The 25,826-nt window shown below is 38.6% G+C and overlaps 1 protein-coding gene across 1 annotated transcript in view; it reads left to right on the top strand.

Annotated features, from left to right (window-relative positions):
* Positions 1-260: 260 nt before the first annotated feature.
* ubl3b (ubiquitin-like 3b) overlaps positions 261-25,826 on the top strand; it is a 36,807-nt gene continuing 11,241 nt past the window's right edge. The window contains exons 1-4 of the mRNA XM_061930090.2: positions 261-428; positions 868-980; positions 24,993-25,101; positions 25,233-25,319. Of these exons, the coding sequence (XP_061786074.1) occupies positions 954-980; positions 24,993-25,101; positions 25,233-25,319 (223 nt within the window). The 5' untranslated portion in view covers positions 261-428; positions 868-953. The remainder of the gene's footprint in view (positions 429-867; positions 981-24,992; positions 25,102-25,232; positions 25,320-25,826) is intronic.

Raw genomic sequence — 25,826 nt, 5'->3', positions numbered from 1 at the left:
ACTTTTCGCCACTTGACTCCCATAAAATACATATTTATCTGGTATATTACTCATTAATACCTAATTAATATGAGCCTAGTAAACAGTAAACATATAGGCTTCGCTACACATCTTTTTTCTTTTCTTTTTCTTTTTCTTTCTTTCAAAGTTTCAAAACTAACTGTAAAACTTGTCTTAAAGCAGTAGAAAATGGATGGATGGGAAAAAAATATTTAAAAACTCCATCTCCCAGCATGCTTTGCGGCTGTTTTGTATGTTTACAATCAGCTGACATCCGGCGTCTTCCCGTCCATTAGCCCAGCGATACCCAACATTCAGCCTGAGCCATTTGCGATCGATATTTTCCGGTGTGGGAGAGCAACAATTCGACTATTTTCCCTCCCTCCGCTTTACTGAATGCCCAGTTCCATCGTATTCATCAAATGCAGGTAGGGACGAGGGAAATGGACGACGTACGTCTCGCTAAGCGGCGAGCTTGCTTAATAGCCAGCGGCAGTTTTGGCGAAAGCTAATGCTAACATTAGCATCACCCCTCTTCTTCTTCTTCTTACTTGCTGTTGTCTTCACTGATTGATTGACATCGATTAGTTTTATTTGTTTTTATAGCCAGCAAGTTAACAGGCCATGGTTGCATCGACTAACATGAGATACGCGTTCCTCTTAGTAGTATCGCGCTGCTAAGATGGAGGGGGGGTTGTTCCAAGTGTTATATCTTCAGGTAGAAAAGCTGCACCTTTTTTGCAGTAAAAATGGCGTGCATGATTTTCCTAGGCTGTCAAAGCCAGTAATCTGTGCAGATAATTGATCCTGTGCAGTCCTGGTGCCAGATCGTGCTGTAAGCGGCTCACGTCGTGTTGTTTGTGTCAGGGCTCTGGCCCCGTCTCCAGCAGCTGAAGCGCCCCCCGTCCTGCCCTCTCCGCCCCGGGTCCACTGCTTCCTCTCCGCGCTGAGCCATGAGCACCCACCGGGATCTCGACATGGTGAGTGGGGAGGTTTTCAATAATCACCTTGCAGAACACAGTCAAGTGTTTTTTTTTGTTTTTTCATACAGTGGTAACTACATTTTTCAACTAATCACCAGGCCTAATATATTGTCAACACCATGATGCAGCTTCTTATTACAGCGTCAAGACTGATAGCTTGTTATGTATATCTTTCTTTCTTTCATAGTTCTTTTTATTGATTTCACATATACGTTAACAACATATTCAAACCCTCTTCATCCCCTACCCCTGCTGTCACTCAAAACAAAAAACAAAAGTAAGAGTACAAAAATACCCGGAGTAAAAATAAATAAATAAATAAAGTTCAGTACAAGGCACTTAAAACAAAGTAATCGAAAACTGAAACATAATGTAGACTAGGGGTGCTCACACTTTTTCTGCAGGCGAGCTACTTTTCAATTGATCAAGTCGTGGGGATCTACCTCATTCATATATATAATTTATATTCACTTCTTTATGAAATATGTTTTTGTTAACAAGTTAAAGGTGTATAATGATAATGCAAGCATGTTTAACACATATAGTTAATATTGTTAATACATTAAAGGTGTTTAATGATAATACAAGTATGTTTAATACATATAGTTAATATTGTTAACAAGTTAAAGGTGTTTAAAGATAATGTAAGCATGTTTAACACAGATAGTTAATATTGTTAACAACTTAAAGGTGGTTAAAGATAGAACAAGCATGTTTAACACATATAGTTAATATTGTTAACAACTTAAAGGTGGTTAAAGATGATACAAGCATGTTTAACACATATAGTTAATATTGTTAACAACTTAAAGGTGGTTAAAGATAATACAAGCATGTTTAACACATATAGATTCCTTTCTTTCATGAAGACAAGAATATAAGTTGGTGTATTACCTGATTCTGATGACTTGCATTGATTGGAATCAGACAGTGGTGCTGATAAGGTCCACATTTTCGAATGGAGGAGAAAAAAAGTCCTCCTTTCTGTCCAATACCACATGAAAGTGGTTGGTTTTTGGCATCTTATTTGTCCAGCTTCCGTACTCCTTTGTATACACTTTACAAGAAATACATTGTCGGCAAACTCCGTAGCTTGCTAGCTTGTGTACGCCAGCTTTCTGAGACTCTTATTTTGGTAGCGCAGGCAGGATGAAGCAGAGCTTTTATTGTGCAACTGTGCAGTCGGTCTTTGGAGTTTTGACGACAGGTACGGTGCCAGAGTCTGTTGAAATAAAGTGTTTCTCGCCTTCCTGTCGGTCATTTTAATGAGCTGGCAGCAGCCAGCGTCATCTCAGAAGACCCTCGGGTGCCGTGAATGTCAATCAAGTGACGAAAGTGACGTCATAGTGAAGATTTATGATCGCTCATTTTTAGGACTATTTTTTTAATGGCTGGCTGGTGATCGACTGACACACCCTTCGAGATCGACCGGTAGATCGCTATCGACGTAATGAGCACCCCTGATGTAGACGCAGCATGACAAGGCCATATTTAGGTACATATCTAGGGCTCTTCCTGCACTTGTGTAGAAGATTGGTCAAAAAAAGTCAAAAAAGGTCTCCACACTTTAAAAAAACTTGTTTTCAGAGCCCCGTAATGTATATCTTATTTTCTCGAGCTTCAGGTTTGCTAGTACGTCCCTTATCCAGTGGGAGACTAAGGGTGGGACAGCCTCCTTCCACTTCAACAATATCAGGCGGCGTGCGAGGAGGGTGGTAAAGGCAACTATTTTGTGACCCCCGACAGGTAGTTCCATCCCTTCAGGAATGATTCCAAATACCGGTACAGAAATTAAAGGGTTTGGATCGATTTGAATTGTTAAGACCGTGGAGAGTGCTTCGAGATGTTATGTATATCTTATCTTAATATTATATTATCTTTGATGCAGGAAGCCCGCTGGAGATTGTTTCAGAGCACTGGTGTAAAAATGTTTACAATTTTCATGCATTACGTTCAGTCTCAAATGTCCTGTCCTGACTAAACACAAAAGCAAGGCATTAAAGAACCATACTATCATTTTGTTCTTACTGTTCTGAACTGACCCTACTATTCTACATTTAACCAAGGAATGGTAACATGTCTCACTGCAATTATGTAGAATTTACAATATCTGTTTTGTCACGGTGATGGACACTAATGCAGGGCTACCGTATTTTTCGGACTATAAGTCGCAGTTTTCTTATACTCAGAAGCGACTTATGTGTGAAATTATTAACACATTACCGTAAAATATCAAATAATATTATTTAGCTCATTGTCAAGCCTTCTGTCAGCGGGTTGACAGAAGGGGGGGCTGTGTAGTGCAGGGGTCGGCAACCCGCAGCTCTAGAGCCGCATGCGGCTCTTTAGCGCCGCCCTGGTGGCTCCCTGGAGCTTTTTCAAAGATGTATGAAAAATGGAAAAAGATGAGGGGGAAAAATATATTTTTTGTTTTAATATGGTTTCTGTAGGAGGCCAAACATGACACAAACCTCCCGAATTGTTATAAATCCCACTGTTTATATTAAACATGCTTCACTGATTCGAGTATTTGGCGAGCGCTGTTTTGTCCTACTAATTTTGGCGGTCCTTGAACTCACCGTAGTTTGTTTTCATGTATAACTTTCTCCGACTTTCTAGGACGTGTTTTATGCCACTTCTTTTTCTGTCTCATTTTGTCCACCAAACTTTTAACGTTGTGCATGAATGCACAAAGGTGAGTTTTGTTGATGTTATTGACTTGTGGGGAGTGCTAATCGGGCATATTTGGTCACTGCATGACTGCAAGCTAATCGATGCTAACATGCTATATGTACATATTGCATCATTATGCCTCGTTTGTAGGTATATTTGAGCTCATTTAGTTTCCTTTAAGTCCTCTTAATTCAATTTATATCTCATGACACACTATCTGTATGTAATATGGCTTTTAATTTTTTTGCGGCTCCAGACAGATTTGGTTTTGTATTTTTGGTCCAATATGGCTCTTTCAACATTTTGGGTTGCCGAATCCCTGGTGTAGTGCAATGTTTTTCAACCTTTTTTGAGCCAAGGCACATTTTTTTAATATAAAACTAGAAACCTCAAATTGAAACACCGTATAAAACAATAGGCACATCTAGGGATGAGGAAGAAATTATCGATTTCGATTCCTTATCCATTCTCTTATCGAATCCAGACAATACTGTGTGTCAATGTGTGTGTGAATGGGTGAATGTGGAAATAGTGTCAAAGCGCTTTGAGTACCTTGAAGGTAGAAAAGCGCTATACAAGTGAAACCCACTTACCATTTATTTTCCCAAATTGAAGCCATTTTTTGGCTGTGTAGGTCGGCGGGTTGATGAGGGTCTGGGGTAATGGATTAACCAATGTTCATAAACACTTAGCCCGAGACAGTAGCTGCAGCTCCCGTGAACACCATCTGTCTAATCTCAGTTAAAACGTTGCCCTACTTTCCTTTTAAGGTTTAGACGCCCATTGATTGTACCCTCGTGTTAAGTCCTGATCGCCGTGCCCCCGCCCCGACTTTGGAATGGACAACATTTGTGGCGTAATGAGAAAAGATAGCAGAGCACGTCCGATTTTTTTATTTGACGGGTATTCATTTTCATGGGTGAAAAGAAATATGCAGTGTTGTGCAAGTGTTGGCTAAATGAGAATGCGTTGGATGCTTAACAATCTGCATAGAGATTGATGGCACACTGCAAAAAGTCAGTGTTCAAAAACAAGAAAAGAAATAAAAATACAATTAGGGGTATTTTACTTGAACTAAGGAAAATTATCTGCCAATAGAACAAGAAAATTTGGCTTGTCAAGACTTTCCAAAACAAGTAAAATTAGCTAACCTCAATGAACCCAAAAATACCTTAACATAAGTATATTGTCACTAATAACAAGTGCACTTTTCTTGGTAGAAAAAAAAGAGACCCTTTTTCTCAATATGTTGAAAAATATTATTAAATTAAGTAGATGCTAGTGCCATTATCTTGACATAATGATATGCGCTCGGCATTCCATTTCTTGAAACCAGCAAACTTATACTATAAACTAGTTAATTTTTCTTAATGGAAAGGCAATAAGGCAACCGCTTGTTACTCTCGGGATCTTCTAGCCGCTCAGGCAAATCATATTGTCTAAAAATGCATTTTCCCATCCATAACATGACATCGTCGCGCCAAGTGCATGCTCTTTCAGTCAATTAGTGCGCGACGAATATATATATATATATATATATATATATATATATATATATATATATATATATATATATATATATATATATATATATTTATATACTGCGATGAGGTGGCGACTTGTCCAGGGTGTACCCCGCCTTCCGCCCGATTGTAGCTGAGATAGGCTCCAGCGACCCCAAAGGGAATAAGCGGTAGAAAATGGATGGATATATATATATATATATATATATATATATATATATATATATATATATATATATATATATATATATATATATATATATATAGGCAGCACGGTGGAAGAGGGGTTAGTGCATCTGCCTCACAATACGAAGGTCCTGAGTAGTCTTGGGTTCAATCCCGGGCTCGGGATCTTTCTGTGTGGAGTTTGCATGTTCTCCCCGTGACTGCGTGGGTTCCCTCCGGGTACTCCGGCTTCCTCCCACCTCCAAAGACATGCACCTGGGGATAGGTTGATTGGCAACACTAAATTGGCCCTAGTGTGTGAATGTGAGTGTGAATGTTGTCTGTCTATCTGTGTTGGCCCTGCGATGAGGTGGCGACTTGTCCAGGGTGTACCCCGCCTTCCGCCCGATTGTAGCTGAGATAGGCTCCAGCGCCCCCCGCGACCCCAAAGGGAATAAGCGGTAGAAAATGGATGGATGGATGGATATATATATATATATATATATATACACATACATACATATACACATACAGCCCGGCCCCCAGCCAAAACATTTTTAATTATAATTTTGAAGAATTTACCTGAATGTGCATGAACTATTTCTGTTCAAAATAGTTTGAAATGTCACATGTTAAATGTTTAAATATTAACTGTCAGTTTACTGTACTGTGCCAACTGTACTACTATATGAGTACGTATTTTCTCTTGTTTCATTGAAAATAAAACAGCAAAGTCCATTTGGCTGTCGTCTGTTTTAATTATGAGACACAATTGTGTCAAAGTCATAATTTTTTGTTTCATGCTTGAATTAAGAAATTATTACTTTAAAAAAGTAATTTTATACTTGTGAGTGTTGATGACACAGCTTTGCAACAGTTGATATTCTAGTTTTAAGCATGTTTTACTCAATATAGGTCATCAAATCTCAGCAACAAGCTGTAATATCTTACTGAGATCATTTAGGACCAAAACACTTAAAACAAGTAAAACACTCTAACATAAAATCTGCTTAGTGAGAAGAATTATCTTATCAGACAGAAAATAAGCAAATATCACCCTTATTTGAGATATTTAATCTTACCTAGATTTCAGTTTTTGCAGTGCAAGGAGTTAGGCAATAAATGTCAAATGTACTATTTATTTTTGTGTGGGTTTGCTTGTATTTAAATGATCCAACCGGGGGCTATTGATTATTTTAGTAATCATTAATATAATTAATAAATGAATATGAATAATATGTAAGTACAATATAAATAGTTGAAAATAAAAAAAGTTTCTGCTTGCCATAACCTTAATGTTTTAATTATAGTAAATGCACATGATTAAAATTGAAATGGCACTTTTAAATGTGTGCATTAGTAAAACTTAAGTAAAAGAAAAAACTCACACCACCGCTCTCATGTGCGCTTATAGGAAGGTTGCATTTGACGTCGCATCTGTTTTTCTGTAGCATTAAAACGAGTGAGAGCGAGAGTAGCCTTTGAGCAGAAAATGCCCTATTGCTGTTCGGTTCTCGGGTGTTGCAATCGTTCAAATAGGAGAGATAAGAAATAACTTTAATAGAGTCCCGAAAGAAGTGGTTCATAAAGTTAATAAAGTCAGGTAAAAAGGAACGTGCGTCAACGGAAATGGCTCTTAAATATATCACTTTCCTCATCTTGTGGAATACAATCGGACCGCTTGTGTCTGCAGTGATCACTTTGTAAAATGTTTGTTTGAGAAACTTTCTGTGATGCAATCAAGTTTATTCTATACTATATAAGTAGTGTTAGCGAGCAGAATTAAACGTAAAGAAAGGACAAGAGATCGACTTAGTTTTTTGTTGTGGTTGCTATGCCTAAATATAACTACGAAGACCTGCTTGTGCACATAAACTAGTGTCTTGTTAAGCCCTCGTAATATTGTGTCCAATACGCTGTATTTTTATTGTCCATTTTCATAACTTATTTTGTTGTTGTGCAGGAAAACCTAGTGCTTTCTTAGACATGGATGACCACATTATAGCGTCTTTGGTGCTATTTGTTAGCATCAAGAAAATATCCTTAATAGTATTAGTAAAGTAGATGAATACATCTCTGGTAGGCTCAACAGCATAAACTGAATCTTGATATCGCTAGCAGACATTGCTGAACAACAGGGACATCTATAGTTAAATAATGAGACAAAATATGAACTTCACAGCATAAAAACAACTGCAGACATGAATTGTAAATGAGACAATTTTTTTGTAGCAGGAAATCAACTGCAAACAAACTTAGCCTTTTTCCTCATTAGCGTCACGATCACAGCAGCACAGCACTCGTTATGTCAATCAAATATGTTACTTAGCGATGCACAAATAAGTCCGACTTTGTCTTTCACCGATTAATGTTTAATTTGTGGACCCCTCAGATGTAAAGACATGATGTGCCTCCATTTTCTAAATACCGTAAGTGTCAAGTGAAGTGAGGTAGCAGTAACATCTTGGTAATGACAAATGGATTCAAAGAAAAAAAAAATCCTAAGAGTGTAAAAATCCACTCATCCTATTTTTCATGATCGCATTTATATTTGCCTCTAAACATTTCGAAATAAGCCTAATTTTCTGCACTCTAGGTCACATGATGGCAACCTTCCTATTGCAATGGCCGTAAAGAAACTGTATTCAAAGTTCCAAGTACTCCTTGTGGTCTGGATTTCATACTTTTTTTTTTTTAGATTCCCTCATTTAACGACTAATCAAAACAGAATATAAATTGAAGCTTTTTTTAAATTATTTGTTGCAGACCTAATACAAACTCCATTGAAATTGTATTTAGTTGACAGTAGTTTGCAATAAACCGATATAAATCTAAAACCATTTTATTTTACAAGCAGTCACTATGACTCTGCACACTAAATCAGATTTTTTTTTTGCCCCCTAGTGACACACATCTAATACTTTTTGCCAGTTTGAACGCGCCAAAGTGCTTCAAATTAGAGCTGGGCGATATGGCCTTTTATTAATATCTCAATATTTTTAGGCCATGTCACGATACATGATATATATCTCGGCGTGGCGCAGTGGAAGAATGGCCGTGCGCGACCCGAGGGTCACTGGTTCAATCCCCACCTAGTACCAACCTCGTCATGTCCGTTGTGTCCTGAGCAAGACACTTCACCCTTGCTCCTGATGGGTGCTGGTTAGCGCCTTGCATGGCAGCTCCCTCCATCAGTGTGTGAATGTGTGTGTGAATGGGTAAATGTGGAAGTAGTGTCAAAGCGCTTTGAGTACCTTGAAGGTAGAAAAGCGCGATACAAGTACAACCCATTTATCATTTATTTATCATTTATATTTGGCCTTAGCCTTGAATGAACACTTGATGCATATAATCACAGCAGTATGATGATTCTATGTGTCTACATTAAGACATTCTTCTTCATACTGCATTAATATATGCTACTTTTAAACTTTCATGCAGAGAGGGAAATCACAACTAAGTCAATTTACCAAAAGTGTATTTATTAAAAAGTTATTAAGCAGTGGCACAAACATTCATGTTATTTCTAAAACAGAAAGTGCAAGATTGTCAGAGACATTTTAAAACAAGCTATTAGTGCACTTTTGTGCATGATGTCACTAAGATGACATATCAAAACAACACTAAATTAAACTGCACTTTTTGTACAGAACGCCACTACAATAGTTTAAAACAAATAAAGTGCACTTTTGTGCATGATGTCACACAAGATATTTCAATAACTGTCTAATAAAAATGAGCTGCATAATGGGAAATCAAATACTGTATGTCCTTCACTATGTGGTAGGTTCCTGCGGACTGTTGTGGACTATTTGTTTCATACGGTGTTGATGTGGAAACGGTTGCTTCGGCATTTTGTGGGTGTGGCACCGAACGGAGATGTTGACATGCAGAGTTTCAAGCACTCCTCATTCTCTAGCGGGTGACTTTTCAAATGATGCTACACATTAGCATTGGTGCTACTTTTTGTAGCAACGCTTTTGCCGCATACTTGGCATATTACGGTTGTCTGTTCAACATCTTTCCGCTTGAAGCCAAACCACAGCCAGACGATGGACCCCCTGCTGTTTTTCTTGGGAATTAATTCTTCCTTCATTTGTTACCAGATTCGCGTATGACGTTGCACGCGCGACAGTATGTGATTTATGTAAATAGGTGCGCTTGTTTTATGTCTCTGTGAGAAGGAGAGACAAGAAAGAGTGAGAAGAGCCTGTAGTGTAATGCCCGCAGCTAAAAGCAACTGTGTGAGAACGTATACTCCAATATCACCATATAGTCATTTTCTATATCGCACAGAGACAAACCCGCGATATATCCAGTATATTCCATATATACTGGATATATAAGAGAAATACTTGAATTTCAGTGTTCATTTATTTACACAAATACACACACATAACACTCATCTACTCATTGTTGAGTTAAGGGTTGAATTGTCCATCCTTGTTCTATTCTCTGTCACTATTTTTCTAACCATGCTGAACACCATCTCTGATGATGCATTCTGCTTCGTCTCCTTGTTGTGTGCGCAGTTGTGCACTGCACTCTCTAAAAGCCCTAGATGTTATTGTCACATATGCATGTACAGTAGATGGCAGTATTGTCCTGTTTAAGAGTGTCACAACATTGCTGTTTACGGCAGACGAACTGCTTTACGGTAGACGAAAACGTGACTGCTGTTGTTGTGTGTTGTTACCGCGCTGGGAGGACGTTAATGAAACTGCTTAACAATAAACCCACATAAGAAACCAAGAACTCGCCCTCCATCATTCTACAGTTATAACGTGATTGGGCAGGCACGCTGTTTATGTTGTGGGAAAGAGGACGTGAAAACAGGCTGTCGACACGTCACTCAGGTCTGCATGGAGCTGGACTCAGACTCAGGTCTGAATTTCGGGAGAAAATTTGTCCCCGGGAGGTTTTCGGGAGAGGCGCTGAATTTCGGGAGTCTCCCGGAAAATCCGGGAGGGTTGGCAAGTATGTTTGGGCCACTTCTTTCACACACACTTATACACACTTTCTGTGCTCTTAAAACACCTCATACACTCTAAAATCTACGTACTTTTATCAGGACAACTGTAATGGGTACTTTAAAATTTGCAACGTACCAAGATCGTAGTAAATTAATCGCAAAGTGGCGAGGGAATATACTTTACTTGGGGGGGAGGGGTCATTTTGCGTGCAACTGTAGGTCAAATTATTATTGTCGCATTCCCTTCTTTGTTTGTGGTCTATTTCTTTTGCCACACATACACATTTTGTGGGGGAAAAGAATGTCCACAAATGGCTTTACCAAACAACATTTCTTTTTATATTAAAGTGCTTGAAGATGCCCTAATCCTAAATTGTCATCCTGTAAAATCCATAAGCATACATTCATAAGGGAGCATTAGCTGGGTTGTTTTTTTAGGAAAATGTAGCTAAATGTATCAAGAGCAGTTAAGCCGGTGAGAGCCCTGTAGCCCTCTTTGTATATAAAAAAAAAAGTAATTTCTAACAGTGTTCAAAGGATTTGACGTCGACCCTTGGATTGGAGAACCTCAAGGACATGTGCCGTGGAAGATGTTGCCATGGCGAACCAGGCAGATTGAGGTTGTTTTCATTTAACGGGGGGATGAAAGGCATGTATAGTGGGTGGGGGGGAGCTTGTTAGTATGACATGGGTATGTAACCCCACTCGAGGTTATTGGGTTCAGTGGGGGGAGGAGGGTGGGGCGAGGTAGAGGGGGTCCACAGTGGGAGCGTCATATTTGTAAACAGATCAGAGAGCGGGATTGTCCCGCCTCGACGTCACACCTCGTGGTTAAGTCTCTTTGTTCTCGCCTCCGTCCTTCTTGAAGCTGACAAAGTTCACGTTGCACCTTTTTTTCAAAGAGGGGCGGGGTGCACCTGAGTAGAGATAAGACACGCTTGAGTGCTTTTCTCGAGGTATTTCTTCAAGGAGCATTATGACTGAAGAATGCTACGAGGCCAACATTTGTGTTTCAAGCAATAAACCACCGTGATCTATTTATGTTACGTATCGCTATGGCCAGTGCATCCTCTTAGTGTTTATACAGCATCCACCCGGGACCTCAGTTTGTTTGTGTTTGCGTAAACATTTCCTGTAGGAAATAATGTAAAAAGGGGAAATGGTCAAAGAGCAGCAATGCAACCAATTTTTTTTTACCGCCTCAAAACACACAGTTGATAACAGACATTTTATGCCATTCAAGCAAAAATAACTAACACTAGTCAATCAGACGTTATGGCACTGTTGGTAATAAACTTTTCAACTTGAAATATTTTCTTTAGTACAAGTATGCATGCCTTAATACTGGGAATATTTTATTTTACTCCTGGAATTTCTTGTCTTACAAAAACCAAAAGCAGTGAAGTTGTCACGTTGTGTAAATGGTAAATAAAAAGAGAATACAATGATTTGCAAATCTTTTAGAGATGTAGAAATGTTTTAAAATGTAATATCGGAAATTATCGGTATCGTTTTTTTTATTATCGGTATCGTTTTTTTAATTTTAATTTTAATTTTTTTTAAATTAAATCAACATAAAAAACACAAGACACACTTACAATTAGTGCACCAACCCAAAAAAAACTCCCTCCCCCATTTACACTCATTCACACAAAAGGGTTGTTTCTTTCAGTTATTAATATTGTGGTTCCTACATTATATATCAATATATATCAATACAGTCTGCAAGGGATACAGTCCGTAAGCACACATGATTGTGCGTGCTGCTGGTCCACTAATAGTACTAACCTTTAACAGTTAATTTTACTCATTTTCATTAATTACTAGTTTCTATGTAACTGTTTTTATATTGTTTTACTTTCTTTTTTATTCAAAATATGTTTTTAATTTAATTTATTTATTTTTAAAAAGGACCTTATCTTCACCATACCTAGTTGTCCAAATTAGGCATAATAATGTGTTAATTCCACGACTGTATATATCAGTATCGGTTGATATCGGTATCGGTTGATATTGGTATCGGTGATTAAAGAGTTGGACAATATCGGAATATCGGAAAAAAGCCATTATCGGACATCCCTACTTTTCAACTTATATTAAATTGAATAGACTGCAAAGACAAGATATTTCATGTTCACACTGAGAAACTTACTTAAAAAAAATTAAAAATAATTAACTTAGAATTTAATGGCAGCAACACATTGTAAAAAAGTTGTCACAGGGGCATTTTTACCACTGTGTTGCATGGCCTTTCCTTTTATCTGCTGTACACATTTACTTAAGAAAAGAGAAGTGTTGATACTTCTCTTGTTGTCTTATTTGTATTTGACTTTATTAAATGTTTGGCTAGAATTTTATTCAACAAAACCAGTTTTCTTTTTAGTAATATAGAAAATAATTACAGCTGTTTATTTACGGAGGAATGTAGTTAATTATAGAACTGGCACCTAATGTTATTCAAAAAAGTATTGATTTTGAATTGAGGATCAAATCGTTACCCCCAAGAATGTACACGTGGTATTCATTTTTTATATTATTTATACCAAAAAACTTCAGGGGGCTGCATCAGCTTGAAAAAAAACAAAGAAAAATAAGTTTTGCAAGGCCAACTTTAGTAATGTTTAAAGGCAAAATGAATTATTTTATTACAAACCCCAAAAGCAGTGAAGTTGTCACGTTGTGTAAATGGTAAATAAAAAGAGAATACAATGATTTGCAAATCCTTATATTCAATTGAATAGACTGCAAAAACAAGATATTTCATGTTTAATGTTAATCATGAACTTAGAATTTAATGGCAGCAACACATTGCAAAAAAGTTGTCAGAGGGGAATTTTTATCACTGTGTTACATGGCCTTTCCTTTTAACAATACTCAGTAAATGTTTGGGAACTGAGGAGACACATTTTTGAAGTGGAATTATTTTCCATTCTTGCTATCAAGCGTCCAGGGTCTTTGTTGTGGTATTTTAGGCTTCATATTGCACCACACATTTTCAATGGGAGACAGGTCTGGACTACAGGCAGGCCAGTCTAGTACCTGCACTCTTTTACTATGAAGCCACGCTGTTGTAACACGTGGCTTGGCATTGTCTTGCTGAAATAAGCAGGGGCGTCCATGATAACGTTGCTTGGATGGCAACATATGTTGCTCCAAAAGCTGTATGTACCTTTCAGCATTAATGGTGCCTTCACAGATGTGTAAGTTACCCATGCTTTGGGCTCTAATACACCCCCATACCATCACACATGCTGGCTTTTCAACTTTGCGCCTAGAACAATCCAGATGGTTCTTTTCTTCTTTGTTCCGGAGGACACAACGTCCACAGTTTCCAAAAACAATTTGAAGTGTAGATTCGTCAGACCACAGAACACTTTTCCACTTTGCGTCAGTCCATCTTTGATGAGCTCGGACCCAGCGAAGCCGGCGGCGTTTCTGGGTGTTGTTGATAAATGGCTTTGGCTTTGCATAGTAGAGTTTTAACTTGCACTTACAGATGTAGCGACCAACTGTAGTTACGACTACAAGCAATAAAAATTACAGTGGTTTTCTGAAGTGTTCCTGAGCCCACGTGGTGATATCCTTTACACACTGATGTTGTTTTTTGATGCAGTACCGCCTGAGGGATCCTTAATATCATCGCTTATGTGCAGTGATTTCTCCAGATTCTCTAAACCTTTTGATGATATTACGGAGCATAAATGGTGAAATCCCTAAATTCCTTGCAATAGCTGGTTGAGAAATGTTGTTCTTAAACAATTTGCTCAGGCATTTGTTGACAAAGTGGTGACCCTCGCCCCGTCCTTGTTTGTGAATGACTGAGCATTTCATGGAGGCTGCTTTTATACCCAATCATGGCACCCACCTGTTCCCAATTAGCCTGTTCACCTGTGGGATGTTCCATATAAGTCTTTAATGAGCATTCCTCAACTTTCTCAGTCTTTTTTGCCACTTGTGCCAGCTTTTTTGAAACATGTAGCAGACATCAAATTCCAAATGAGCTCATATTTGCAGAAAATAAAGTTTTCCAGTTTGAACATGAAATATCTTGTCTTTGCAGTCTATTCAATTAAGTATAAGTTGAAAAGGATTTGCAAATCATTGTATTCTCTTTTTATTTACCATTTACACAACGTGACAACTTCACTGCTTTTGTAGTTTGTAATTGAATAGATGTGTACAGCACCAAATGCTGCAGGGTTTTTTTTTGTAACATGTTTTCATTTGAAGTATTTGTACACAACTCTCGAGGAATTGGTTTTTATTTAATGTATTTAATGCCTAACTAATACTCACTAATATTTACTTAATTCAAGTATCCATCCCTTGATTAACAAGACACCAGTTTTTCCTGTTCTCTGTATCTTGGGCGGCATTTTGTAATCGAGGAATAAAACTGGCTCCTGGTTGTGCCTTTTGAAAAAGGTTTGAACTCAAGGAAAGAAACAGAGTAGTACCTCAACTTAGGAGCGTAATTGGTTTTGTGACACAGCTCTTAACCCAAAACACTTGTACCTCAAATCAACGTATCCCATTGAAATTCATTGAAATAAATGTCATTGGTGCTTGGCCCCGTAAAACTGCTCATATTTAAGACGTAATATGGCTTTAAAAAACAAACTTTTAGATAACAAATATTATACAAATGTTCTGTACACAATGTTCCACAAACAGTCATTTTATGAAGTAATGTCATAATAATGTGCAGCATTTATTTTGAAAAGCAGACTTCTGCGGAATCTGCTTCAAACAGCTTTTCTGTCAAACACAACATCAGCAGATTTTCCATATTTTCATAGATAAATGTTCCCCATTTTGATATTACTTTAAAAGGGTGTTAATTAATCAATACATTGATTTATATTCCTAAGATTCAACTGCATCAATCTGTGGTCAGCAATTTTGCCTTCCGGAAGACACTGTAGGTATTGATCTAATATCATTTTAGAATAGAATAGAAAGTACTTTATTGATCCCTGGGGGAAATTCAGCATCACAGTTCGCTCACAATAGACAATAAATACTATACAGCATTATTCACATGTGAATAACATAAATACAGTCTATTATACAGCATTATTCACATGTGAATAATATAAATACAGTCTATTATACAGCATTATTCACATGTGAATAATATAAATATAGTATTATACAGCATTATTCACATGTGAATAATATAAATATAGTATTATACAGCATTATTTACATGTGAATAATATAAATAGTCTATTATACAGCATTTTTCACATGTGAATTATATAAATACAGTCTATTATACAGCATTATTCACATGTGAATAATATAAATATAGTATTATACAGTATTATTCACATGTGAATAATATAAATACAGTCTATTATACAGCATTATTCACATGTGAATTATATAAATACAGTCTATTATACAGCATTATTCACATGTGAATAATATAAATATAGTATTATACAGCATTATTTACATGTGAATAATATAAATATATTATACATATGTTTTACATTTAAGTACAGTCAAGAAGGAACATATGCATTAATTTAAAAGGCAATCGTTCAAATTTTTCTATATTAGAAAAAGGAAAACGTTGGATTTAAGAACAGCAGATTTTATATGAAGTTTATCACTTTTAATCATAGGACGTTATGGTGTCATTGCCATTCGTCGGCAAAACAAGAATGGCGGATACCTACGGTGGCTGAGAAAGGTCACCAACAAATGCAAACGCCACAACACAAATTTAAGCCACAAAGGACGTGGAGGACACAACTGAAGTTACAGCGGAGCAAGTTCTGACGACCCATGTGTGGCTGAGGCGGAAGTTTGAAAACAGTGTAATAAATATATTTGGGTTCTACGGAATACCGGAACTAGTATAGTATCGCGGTACTAATGAATCAAAAACGGTACTATACTCTGTTTGAAAAGTACCGGTTCCCAGGCATGACGTCACGTCGTGACATTGCAAGCAGAGGAGCATGTTCGGCAGCGCACACACCCAGAGTACTTACAAGCAGACACAGTGTGTAGACAGAAAAGGGAGAATGGATGCATTTTGGCCTAAAAACTAACAACAAAGGTGAAGTTATAACACTGAAACACTGAGGAAGAGGTGCTTTAAGACATGGCTAGTTCGCTAGCGGCTAACGTCCATCCGCAGTCGGCAGTGTTTTAGCTACTTCTAAATCACTAATCCTTGTCTCCATGGCGACAAATCAAGTACGTTTCTTACAAGTATCAATTACACTGGAGGACGAGGAATAGCTAAACATGCTTCACTACACACCGTAGCTCAGGTGAAATTTACACCTGACATCCACTGTAATGATACCAAGTACAACACAATCTAGTCGATACTACTATAATTACATTGATATCTTTTAGCGTCACAAAATCTTGTATGTTTATAAACTCAGGAAATATGTCCCTGGACACATGAGAACTTAAATTATGACCAATGTATGATCCTGTAGCTACTTGGTATCGGATCGATACCTAAATGTGTGGTATCATCCAAAACTAATGTAAAGTATCAAACAAGAGAAGAATAAGTGATTATTACATTTTAACAGAAGTGTAGATAGAACATGTTAAAACAGAAAATAAGCAGATATTAACAGTAAATGAACAAGTAGATTAATAATCAATTTTTACAGTTTGTCCCTCATAATGTAGACAAAATAATAGGTAGATAAATGACACAATATGTTACTGCATACGTCAGCAGACTAATTAGGAGTCTTTGTTTGTTTACTTACTACTAAAAGACAAGTTGTCTAGTATGTTCACTATTTTATTTAAGGACTAAATTGCAATATGAAATTTAATCTGAAAAGATTTGTTTGCACTTATTTTCTCAGGTAAATCTACTGTTAATTCAACCTGAAGAAATTAATATTGTCCATCCATCCATCCATTTTCTACCGCTTATTCCCTTTTGGGGTCGCGGGGGGCGCTGGAGCCTATCTCAGCTACAATCGGGCGGAAGGCGGGGTACACCCTGGACAAGTCGCCACCTCATCGCAGGGCCAACACAGATAGACAGACAACATTCACACTCACATTCACACAATAGGGCCAATTTAGTGTATTCAGTTTAAAATACAGTATTCAATATTTAAAACAAAAGTAGAAGTAGCGGTTAAATCTACTGTAAAATGTTGGTCACTGTACTTTCATTATTTCTTAAATGTTGACAATACGAGCAGAAAGTGTTTCCCTCTTGTTAATTCAACCTCGAGTGTTGGTTGCGCTTTATTCAATAAGATGTGAATGTATTGGGCAATAATTGTTGTTTACTTGGTTTTTTTTATTATCCATAATTCCCTTACAATAAATAACAGGGATATAGGAAACTTCATCTGTAGGTTCCAGTATTTATTTACATCACGCCGATTGATTGTTTATTGTAAAAAGTTACTGAATCACTTTGGATTGCATCGTTGTAAATAAACTATCACTCATCAATCAATCAAAGTTTATTTATATAGCCCTTAATCACGAGTGTCTCAAAGGGCTGCACAAGCCACAACGACATCCTCGGCTCAGATCCCACATCAGGGCAAGAAAAAAACTCAACCCAATGGGATGACAATGAGAAACCGCAGGGTGCAATGGATGTCGAGTGGATCTAATACCGCCGCTGAATCGTATGTGCAATATCAAACTATGATTCCAATCAAATCGTTAAGAACAAATCGTTACACCCTCAATTAGGGCTGGGCGATATGGCCTTTTATTAATATCTGGATATTTGTAGGCCATGTCACGATACACCATATATATCTCCATATTTTGCCTTAGCCTTGAATGAACACTTGATGCATATAATCACAGCAGTATGATGATTCTATGTGTCTACATTAAAACATTCTTCTTCATACTGCATTAATATATGCTCATTTTATACTTTCATGCAGAGAGGGAAATCACAACTATGTAAATTTACCCAAAGTGTATTTATTAAACAGTTATTAAGCAGTGGCACAAACATTCATGTCATTTCCAAAACAGAAAGTGCAAGATTGTCAGAGACATTTTAAAACAAGCTATGAGTGCACTTTTGTGCATGATGTCACTAAGATGACATATCAAAACAACACTAATTAAAGTGCACTTTTTGAACAGAACGCCACTACAATAGTTTAAAACAAATAAAGTGCACTTTTGTGCATGATGTCACACAAGATTTTTCAATAAGTGTCAAATAAAAATGAGCTGCATAATAGGAAATCAAATAGTGTATGTCCTTCGCTATGTGGTAGGTTACTGCGGACGTTATCTCCTTCTGTTGACTTTTTTTTTCATACGGTATTGATCTGGAAATGGTTGCTTGGGCATTTTGTGGGTGTGGCACCGAACGGAGATGTTGACATGCGGAGTTTTAAGCACTCTTCATTCTCTAGTGCAGTGGTTCTCAAATGGGGGTACGCATACCCCTGGGGGTATTTGAAGGTATGCCAAGGGGTACGTGAGATTTTTTTTAAATGTCTGTCAAAAAGAACTGTGAAAAGAAATGGAACAATGCAATATTCAGTGTTGACAGCTAGATTTTTTGTGGACATGTTCCATAAATATTGATGTTAAAGATTTCTTTTTTTGTGAAGAAATGTTAAGAATTAAGTTCATGAATCCAGATGGATCTCTATTACAATCCCCAAAGAGGGCACTCTAAGTTGATGATTACTTCCATGTGTAGAAATCTTTATTTATAATTGAATCACTTGTTTATTTTTCAACAAGTTTTTCAATATTTTTATATCTTTTTTTCCAAATAGTTCATGAAACACCACATCAAATGAGCAATATTTTGCACTGTTACACAATTTAATAAATCAGAAACTGATGACATAGTGCTGTATTTTACTTCTTTATCTCTTTTTTTCAACCAAAAATGCTTTCCTCTGATTAGGGGGTCTTTGAATTAAAAAAATGTTCACAGGGGGTACATCACTGAAAAAAGGTTGAGAACCACTGCTCTAGTGGGTGACTTTTCAAATGATGCTACACATTACCAGTGGTGCTACTTTTTGTAGCAACGCTTTTGCCGCATACTTGACATATTACTGATGTCTGTTCAACATCTTCCCGCTTGAAGCCAAACCACCGCCGGATGATGGACTCCCTGCGGTTTTTCTTGAGAAATAATTCTTCTTCCTTCATTTGTTACCAGATTTGCACCTTCTTTCTCTCGTATTACCGCTAGCATCACAGCTAACGTTAGCCATGCCGCTACATCTCTGCTCGGCGAGGGCGTATGACGTTCCACGCGCGACAGTATGTGACGTATGTAAGAAGGTGTGCTTGTTTTATGTCTTTGTGCGAAGTAGAAACAAGAAAGAGTGAGAAGAGCCTGTAGTGTAAAGCCCGCAGCTAAAAGTAACTGCGTGAGGACGTATACTCCAATATCACCATATCGTCATTTTCTATATCGCACAGAGACAAACCTGCGATATATCCAGTATATTCCATATATCGCCCAGCCCTACCCTCAATATTTTTATTTTCAAATTATTGGCGGGCATTAGACCTATTCAAAAGGGACAAGCGGTAGAAAATGGATGGATGCTTCAGTATGGCGCAGACTAGTATTTATGCACTCAAATGGCTTCGCCAAATTGCTGATGTGAAGTAATGTTTCTGATGATTTAGTTTTTGAATTCAATGAATCTATTCCCTTTTTCTTCTCAGCGCTGTCCTTACTTCCCATGATTGGAACAACAACGTTATATGGACCTCTTATCTATGAGCTAATGCTAGTGAGTAAGACCGGAGGTTTTGGTCGAATCTTTAAATGTTCACTGTGAACTTTTCACTGCCAACTAATGGCGAAAATGCTTGTAACTCAAATGTTTTTCTTGCAACGTAGTGCATCACACTTAGCCGAGAGACAGCTCTTATATCAAAACACTCTTAATCTGGGGTACCGCTCTATTTGAAGCTTTTTCTTTTGACATCTTTTCATTAAGACATATTTCATCTGTCCCCTAATGGTTCTTTTGCCATTTATATGCCTCAGAATATATTGTGATCTATTACAATATGGGCCCATCCCTAATTGGTCGTAATGATGAAAGTACTGAGACCTTAAATTGGTCCCCCGATTGTCGTTTGAATGATGGGATCTCAGTGTGCCCTCTTGACAAATTGTTCTTACATCTTAGCATTATCTTGTCATATTTTCTTGGAATATTTATCTTTCCAGTCTGCCTCAAAGTCTCAATTAAACTTACAATGTAATGCATTCTAGAAATTAAAGGCCTACTGAAATGCGATTTTCTTATTTAAACGGGGATAGCAGGTCCATTCTATGTGTCATACTTGATCATTTCGCGATATTGCCATATTTTTGCTGAAAGGATTTAGTAGAGAACATCGACGATAAAGTTCGCAACTTTCGGTTGCTGATAAAAAAGCCTTGCCTGTACCGGAAGTAGCAGACGATATGCGCGTGACGTCACAGGTTGTGGAGCTCCTCACATCCGCACATTGTTTAAAATCATGGCCACCAGCAGCGAGAGCGATTCGGACCGAGAAAGCGACGATTTCCCCATTAATTTGAGCGAGGATGAAAGATTTGTGAATGAGGAAAGTGAGAGTGAAGGACTTGAGGGCAGTCGGAGCGATTCAGATGCTGTGAGAGGCGGGTGGGACCTGATATTCAGCTGGGAATGACTAAAACAGTAAATAAACACAAGACATATATATACTCTATTAGCCACAACACAACCAGGCTTATATTTAATATGCCACAAATTAATCCCGCATAACAAACACCTCCCCCCTCCCGTCCATACAACCCGCCAATACAACTCAAACACCTGCACAACACACTCAATCCCACAGCCCAAAGTACCGTTCACCTCCCCAAAGTTCATACAGCACATATATTTCCCCAAAGTCCCCAAAGTTACGTACGTGACATGCACATAGCGGCACGCACGTACGGGCAAGCGATCAAATGTTTGGAAGCCGCAGCTGCATGCTTACTCACGGTACCGCGTCTGCGTATCCAACTCAAAGTCCTCCTGGTAAGAGTCTCTGTTGTCCCAGTTCTCCACAGGCCAATGGTAAAGCTTGACTGTCATCTTTCGGGAATGTAAACAATGAAACACCGGCTGTGTTATTCGGCACAACAGTCAAGGGGTGCATTCTACGGCGGAGGTGCTTTATCCGGCACAACACCTGCCGCAATACACCGCTTCCCACCTACATCTTTCTTCTTTGCTGTCTCCATTGTTCATTGAACAAATTGCAAAAGATTCACCAACACAGATGTCCAGAATACTGTGGAATTTTGCGATGAAAACAGACGACTTAATAGCTGGCCACCATGCTGTCCCAAAATGTCCTCTACAATCTGTGACGTCACGCGCAGGCGTCATCATACCGAGACGTTTTCAGCAGGATTTTTCGCTCGAAATTTAAAATTGCACTTTAGTAAGCTAACCCGGCCGTATTGGCATGTGTTGCAATGTTAAGATTTCATCATTGATATATAAACTATCAGACTGCGTGGTCGGTAGTAGTGGGTTTCAGTAGGCCTTTAATCATATTTTTTAGTAAACAACATGATTTATTTTTATTTATTGTGTTTTGGAATTGTGTATTGGAACATTGCTATGTCTAAGACAGGGATATTAACTAAATTGTTTTGAGGTCCACATTTCCGGAGAACCAGTGTCCTTTACAGTAGACATTTGATTTTGGTCTATTCATCTCGTCAGAATCACAGGAGCGATCGGCTGTTTTTAAGAACCCTTTGCAAAAACGTGAGTCTCTCATAAATTTGTTGAACTGAACTTGCGGGCCACCGGTTGAATAGCCCAAACGATGAAAAAGAGAGGACCTAAAATGGAACATTGAGAAATACTACTAGTGTTACTAAAGAAGTTGAACAAATGACTACTGACTGCACCTGAAGTTATATAGAACACATTTAGAAAAAAAAAGTGTAACTTCCAAATAGGGTTGTCCCAATACCAATATTTTGCTAGCTATGGGGCGATATAGCTCGGTTGGTAGAGTGGCCGTGCCAGCAACTGGAAGGTTCCAGGTTCGATCCCCGCTTCCGCCCTCCTAGTCACTGCCGTTGTGTCCTTGGGCAAGACACTTTACCCACCTGCTCCCAGTGTCACTCACACTGGTTTAAATGTAATTTAGATATTGGATTTCACTATGTAAAAGCACTTTATAAATATAATTCACTTCACTTCACATTTTCGTACCGGTACCAAAATGTGTTTTGATACTTTTCGATACTTTTCTAAATAAAGGGGACCACAAAAAATGGCAATATTGTCGTTATTTTAACAAAAAATCTTACGGTACATTAAACATATGTTTAATATTGCAATCGAAGAACAATTTAGTCCTTAAATAAAATAGTGAACATACTAGACAACTTGTCTTTTAGTAGTAAGTAAGTAAACAAACAAAGACTCCTATTTAGTCTGCTGACGTATGCAGTAACATATTGTGTCATTTATCTACCTATTATTTTGTCAACATTATAAAGGACAAACTGTAAAAAAATATTATTAATCTACTTGTTCATTTACTGTTAATATCTGCTTATTTTCTGTTTTAACATGTTCAATCTACACAACTGTTAAAATGTAATAATCACTTATTCTTCTCTTCTTTGATACTTTTACATTAGTTTTGGATGATACCACAAATTTGGGTATCGATCCGATACCAAGTAGTTACAGGATCATACATTGGTCATATTCAAAGTCCTCATGTGTCCAGGGACGTACTTCCTGAGTTTATAAAGATAATATGAATTTTTAAAAAAGGAAAAAAGATTTTGTGATGCTAAAAAATATCGATGTAATCATAGTATTATCGACTAGATACGCTCCTGTACTTGGTATCATTACAGTGGATGTCAGGTGTAGATCCACCCATGGCGTTTGTTTACATTGTGACGCCGGTGAGCTACGGTGTGTAGTGAAGCATGTTTAGCTATTCTTTGTCTTCCAGTGATAATGTTACGTGTAAGAAACTCACTTTATTTGTCCCCATGTCAGGAGACTAGGGTCCATCCAGACCCACATCTCCCGCCACCTGAACAGTTTTTACCCCTCGGCCATCAGGCACATGAACAATAACAAGATCTGATAGCTCAGTTACAGCTCATGTTATTCTATTCTGTGTTATATGTGTTTTATGTTTCACCCAGTAAAATTCCTAGTTTGTGAACCCGTTCTCAAACAATGGCAATAAAAACTATTCTGATTGTGATTCTGAATTAGAAGTAGCTCAATTACTGCCGACTGTGTTAGCGAGCCATTTCTCTTCCTGAGGGTGTTTCAGTGTTATAACTTCACCTTTATCGCCTTATTTTTAGGCCAAAATGCGTCCATTCTCCCTTTTCTGTCTACAAACTGTCTGCTTGTAAGTACTCTGTGTGTGTGTGTGTGTGTGTGTGTGCGCTGCCTAACATGCTCCTGCGCTCGTAAAACCGGCAATGTTTCGACGACGCGCCGTCATGCCCGTTAAAAAAAGGGGGGCGGAACCGGTCCTTTTTAGAGGCGGTATAGTACCGAATATGATTAATTAGTATCGCGGTACTATACTAGTACCGGTATACCGTACAACCCTACTTCCAAAAAAAGAGGACTTAAAGGGGTGCCTTGAGGAACACCTCAGTTATATAAATCACAAGTTTGGGCCCCAGTTTTCTATGTTTGCTAGCAAAGGTTAAATGTCAATGTTAGGATCTGTCAATGTGTTTACACTGGTCCATATTATTCTATACAACAGAGCTCTCTAGTGGTTTTAGGAGTTTTCTGCAAAAAATGTTTGGCTCCCAAGTTTTGAACTGAACTCACAGGCTGGTACGGTGTCACTCCCGGGCCAGGTTTGGCCCCTGGCCACCAATTAAATAACACTGGTCTAAGTTCTTGATTAACTCTGAGGTTGAATTGCTGATAACCTACTCAGACCTACTCTGTGGCCTTGTGGTTAGAGTGTCCGCCCTGAGATGGGTAGGTTGTGAGTTCAAACCCCGGCCAAGTCATACCAAAGACTATAAAAATGGGTACCCATTACCTCCCTGCTTGGCACTCAGCATCAAGGCTTGGAATTGGGGGTTAAATCACCAAATATGATTCCCGGGCGCGGCCACCGCTGCTGCCCACTGCTCCGCTCACCTCCCAGGGGGTTATCAAGGGGATGGGTCAAATGCAGAGGACACATTTCACCACACCTAGTGTGTGTGTGACAACCATTGGAACTTTAACTTTAAGTATTTCTGAGCATTTCTTTTTTTAGCTCTTTGTGTGACCAGGTTGCCTGGTGGCAGTTCCTCCCCTGCACATATGCACCGCCCACCCCCCCCTTCCTCTCTCCCTCTTAGCTCTGCCCCGGCCATGTATATTTAATAACGTGGCCCAGAGCTGTCTGGGACACCCGGGGTTATCGCATTAGGCCAACAGCCCGGACAGGCGGGAGCTCGCCGGCCTTTAGCCGCACCCTTCTCGTTACGTCGTCCGGCTTCTCGTTACGTCGGTCCTCACTCGGCCGAGTGAACGTATGAACGTCGTGGGAGGGTGGATGTAAATCTCATTAAGCTGGAATGCCCCCTGCGTGTCGCCTCGTGTCCGAGGAGGTCAGATTAAGAGGAGGGATTCCACCCTGATACGACTTTTGATGGTTTTTCTTTGCTTCTCTCAGGTACACCTCCGCCTCATCCTGGTCAGTGGGAAAACCGAGGACTTCACCTTCTCGCCAAACGACTCGGCCACAGACATCGCCAAGCATGTGTTTGATAACTGGCCCACGGGTGAGCTCAATTCGCAGCTAAGCACGTTTGCACACGTCCGTCCGTCCTTTTCCTGGTCTTTCTTTACCGCATCTCTGGCCACATTTTTACACAATCACATGGTCCTAATAGTGATGTTGTTGTGCCGCCAGGCTGGGAGGAGGAGAGGGTGAGCAGCTCCAGCATACTCCGCCTCATCTTCCAGGGGCGCTTCCTTCATGGCAATGTGACACTTGGAGGTGAGACAATCGCTATAGATGCTACACCACCACCAGGCAAATATAAAAAAAGTGATTTCAGTATAATGCTGTGCAAACGACAGCCACAATAATAAATAGACTATATTTGTACCTCCACATTTTTACTACTCTCACAGTTATGGACATCTGTACTACAACTATCAGTTATTTTAGTAATCGAGTAATCCAATGTTTTTCAACCATTGTGCCGCGGCGCACTAGTGTGCCGTAAAATACAGTCTGGTGTGCTGTGTGGAGATTATCTAATTTCACCTATTTGGGTTAAAACATTTTTTGCAAACCAGTAATTATAGTCGGCAAATTATATGTTGTTGTTGAATGTCGGTGCTGTCTAGAGCTCAGCAGAGTGACCGTGTAATACTCTTCCATATCAGTAGGTGGCAGCCGGTAGCTAATTGCTTTGTAGATGTCGGAAACAGCGGGAGGCAGTGTGCAGGTAAAAAGGTGTCTAATGCTTAAACCAAAAATTAAAAAAAGGTAAGTGCC

This window comes from Nerophis lumbriciformis, linkage group LG36 (genome assembly GCF_033978685.3).
Source record: "Nerophis lumbriciformis linkage group LG36, RoL_Nlum_v2.1, whole genome shotgun sequence".
In the NCBI taxonomy this organism is placed as follows: Eukaryota; Metazoa; Chordata; class Actinopteri; order Syngnathiformes; family Syngnathidae; genus Nerophis; species Nerophis lumbriciformis.
Note: the sequence above shows the minus strand (reverse complement) of the source record. Positions and strands in the feature narration are given on the sequence as shown.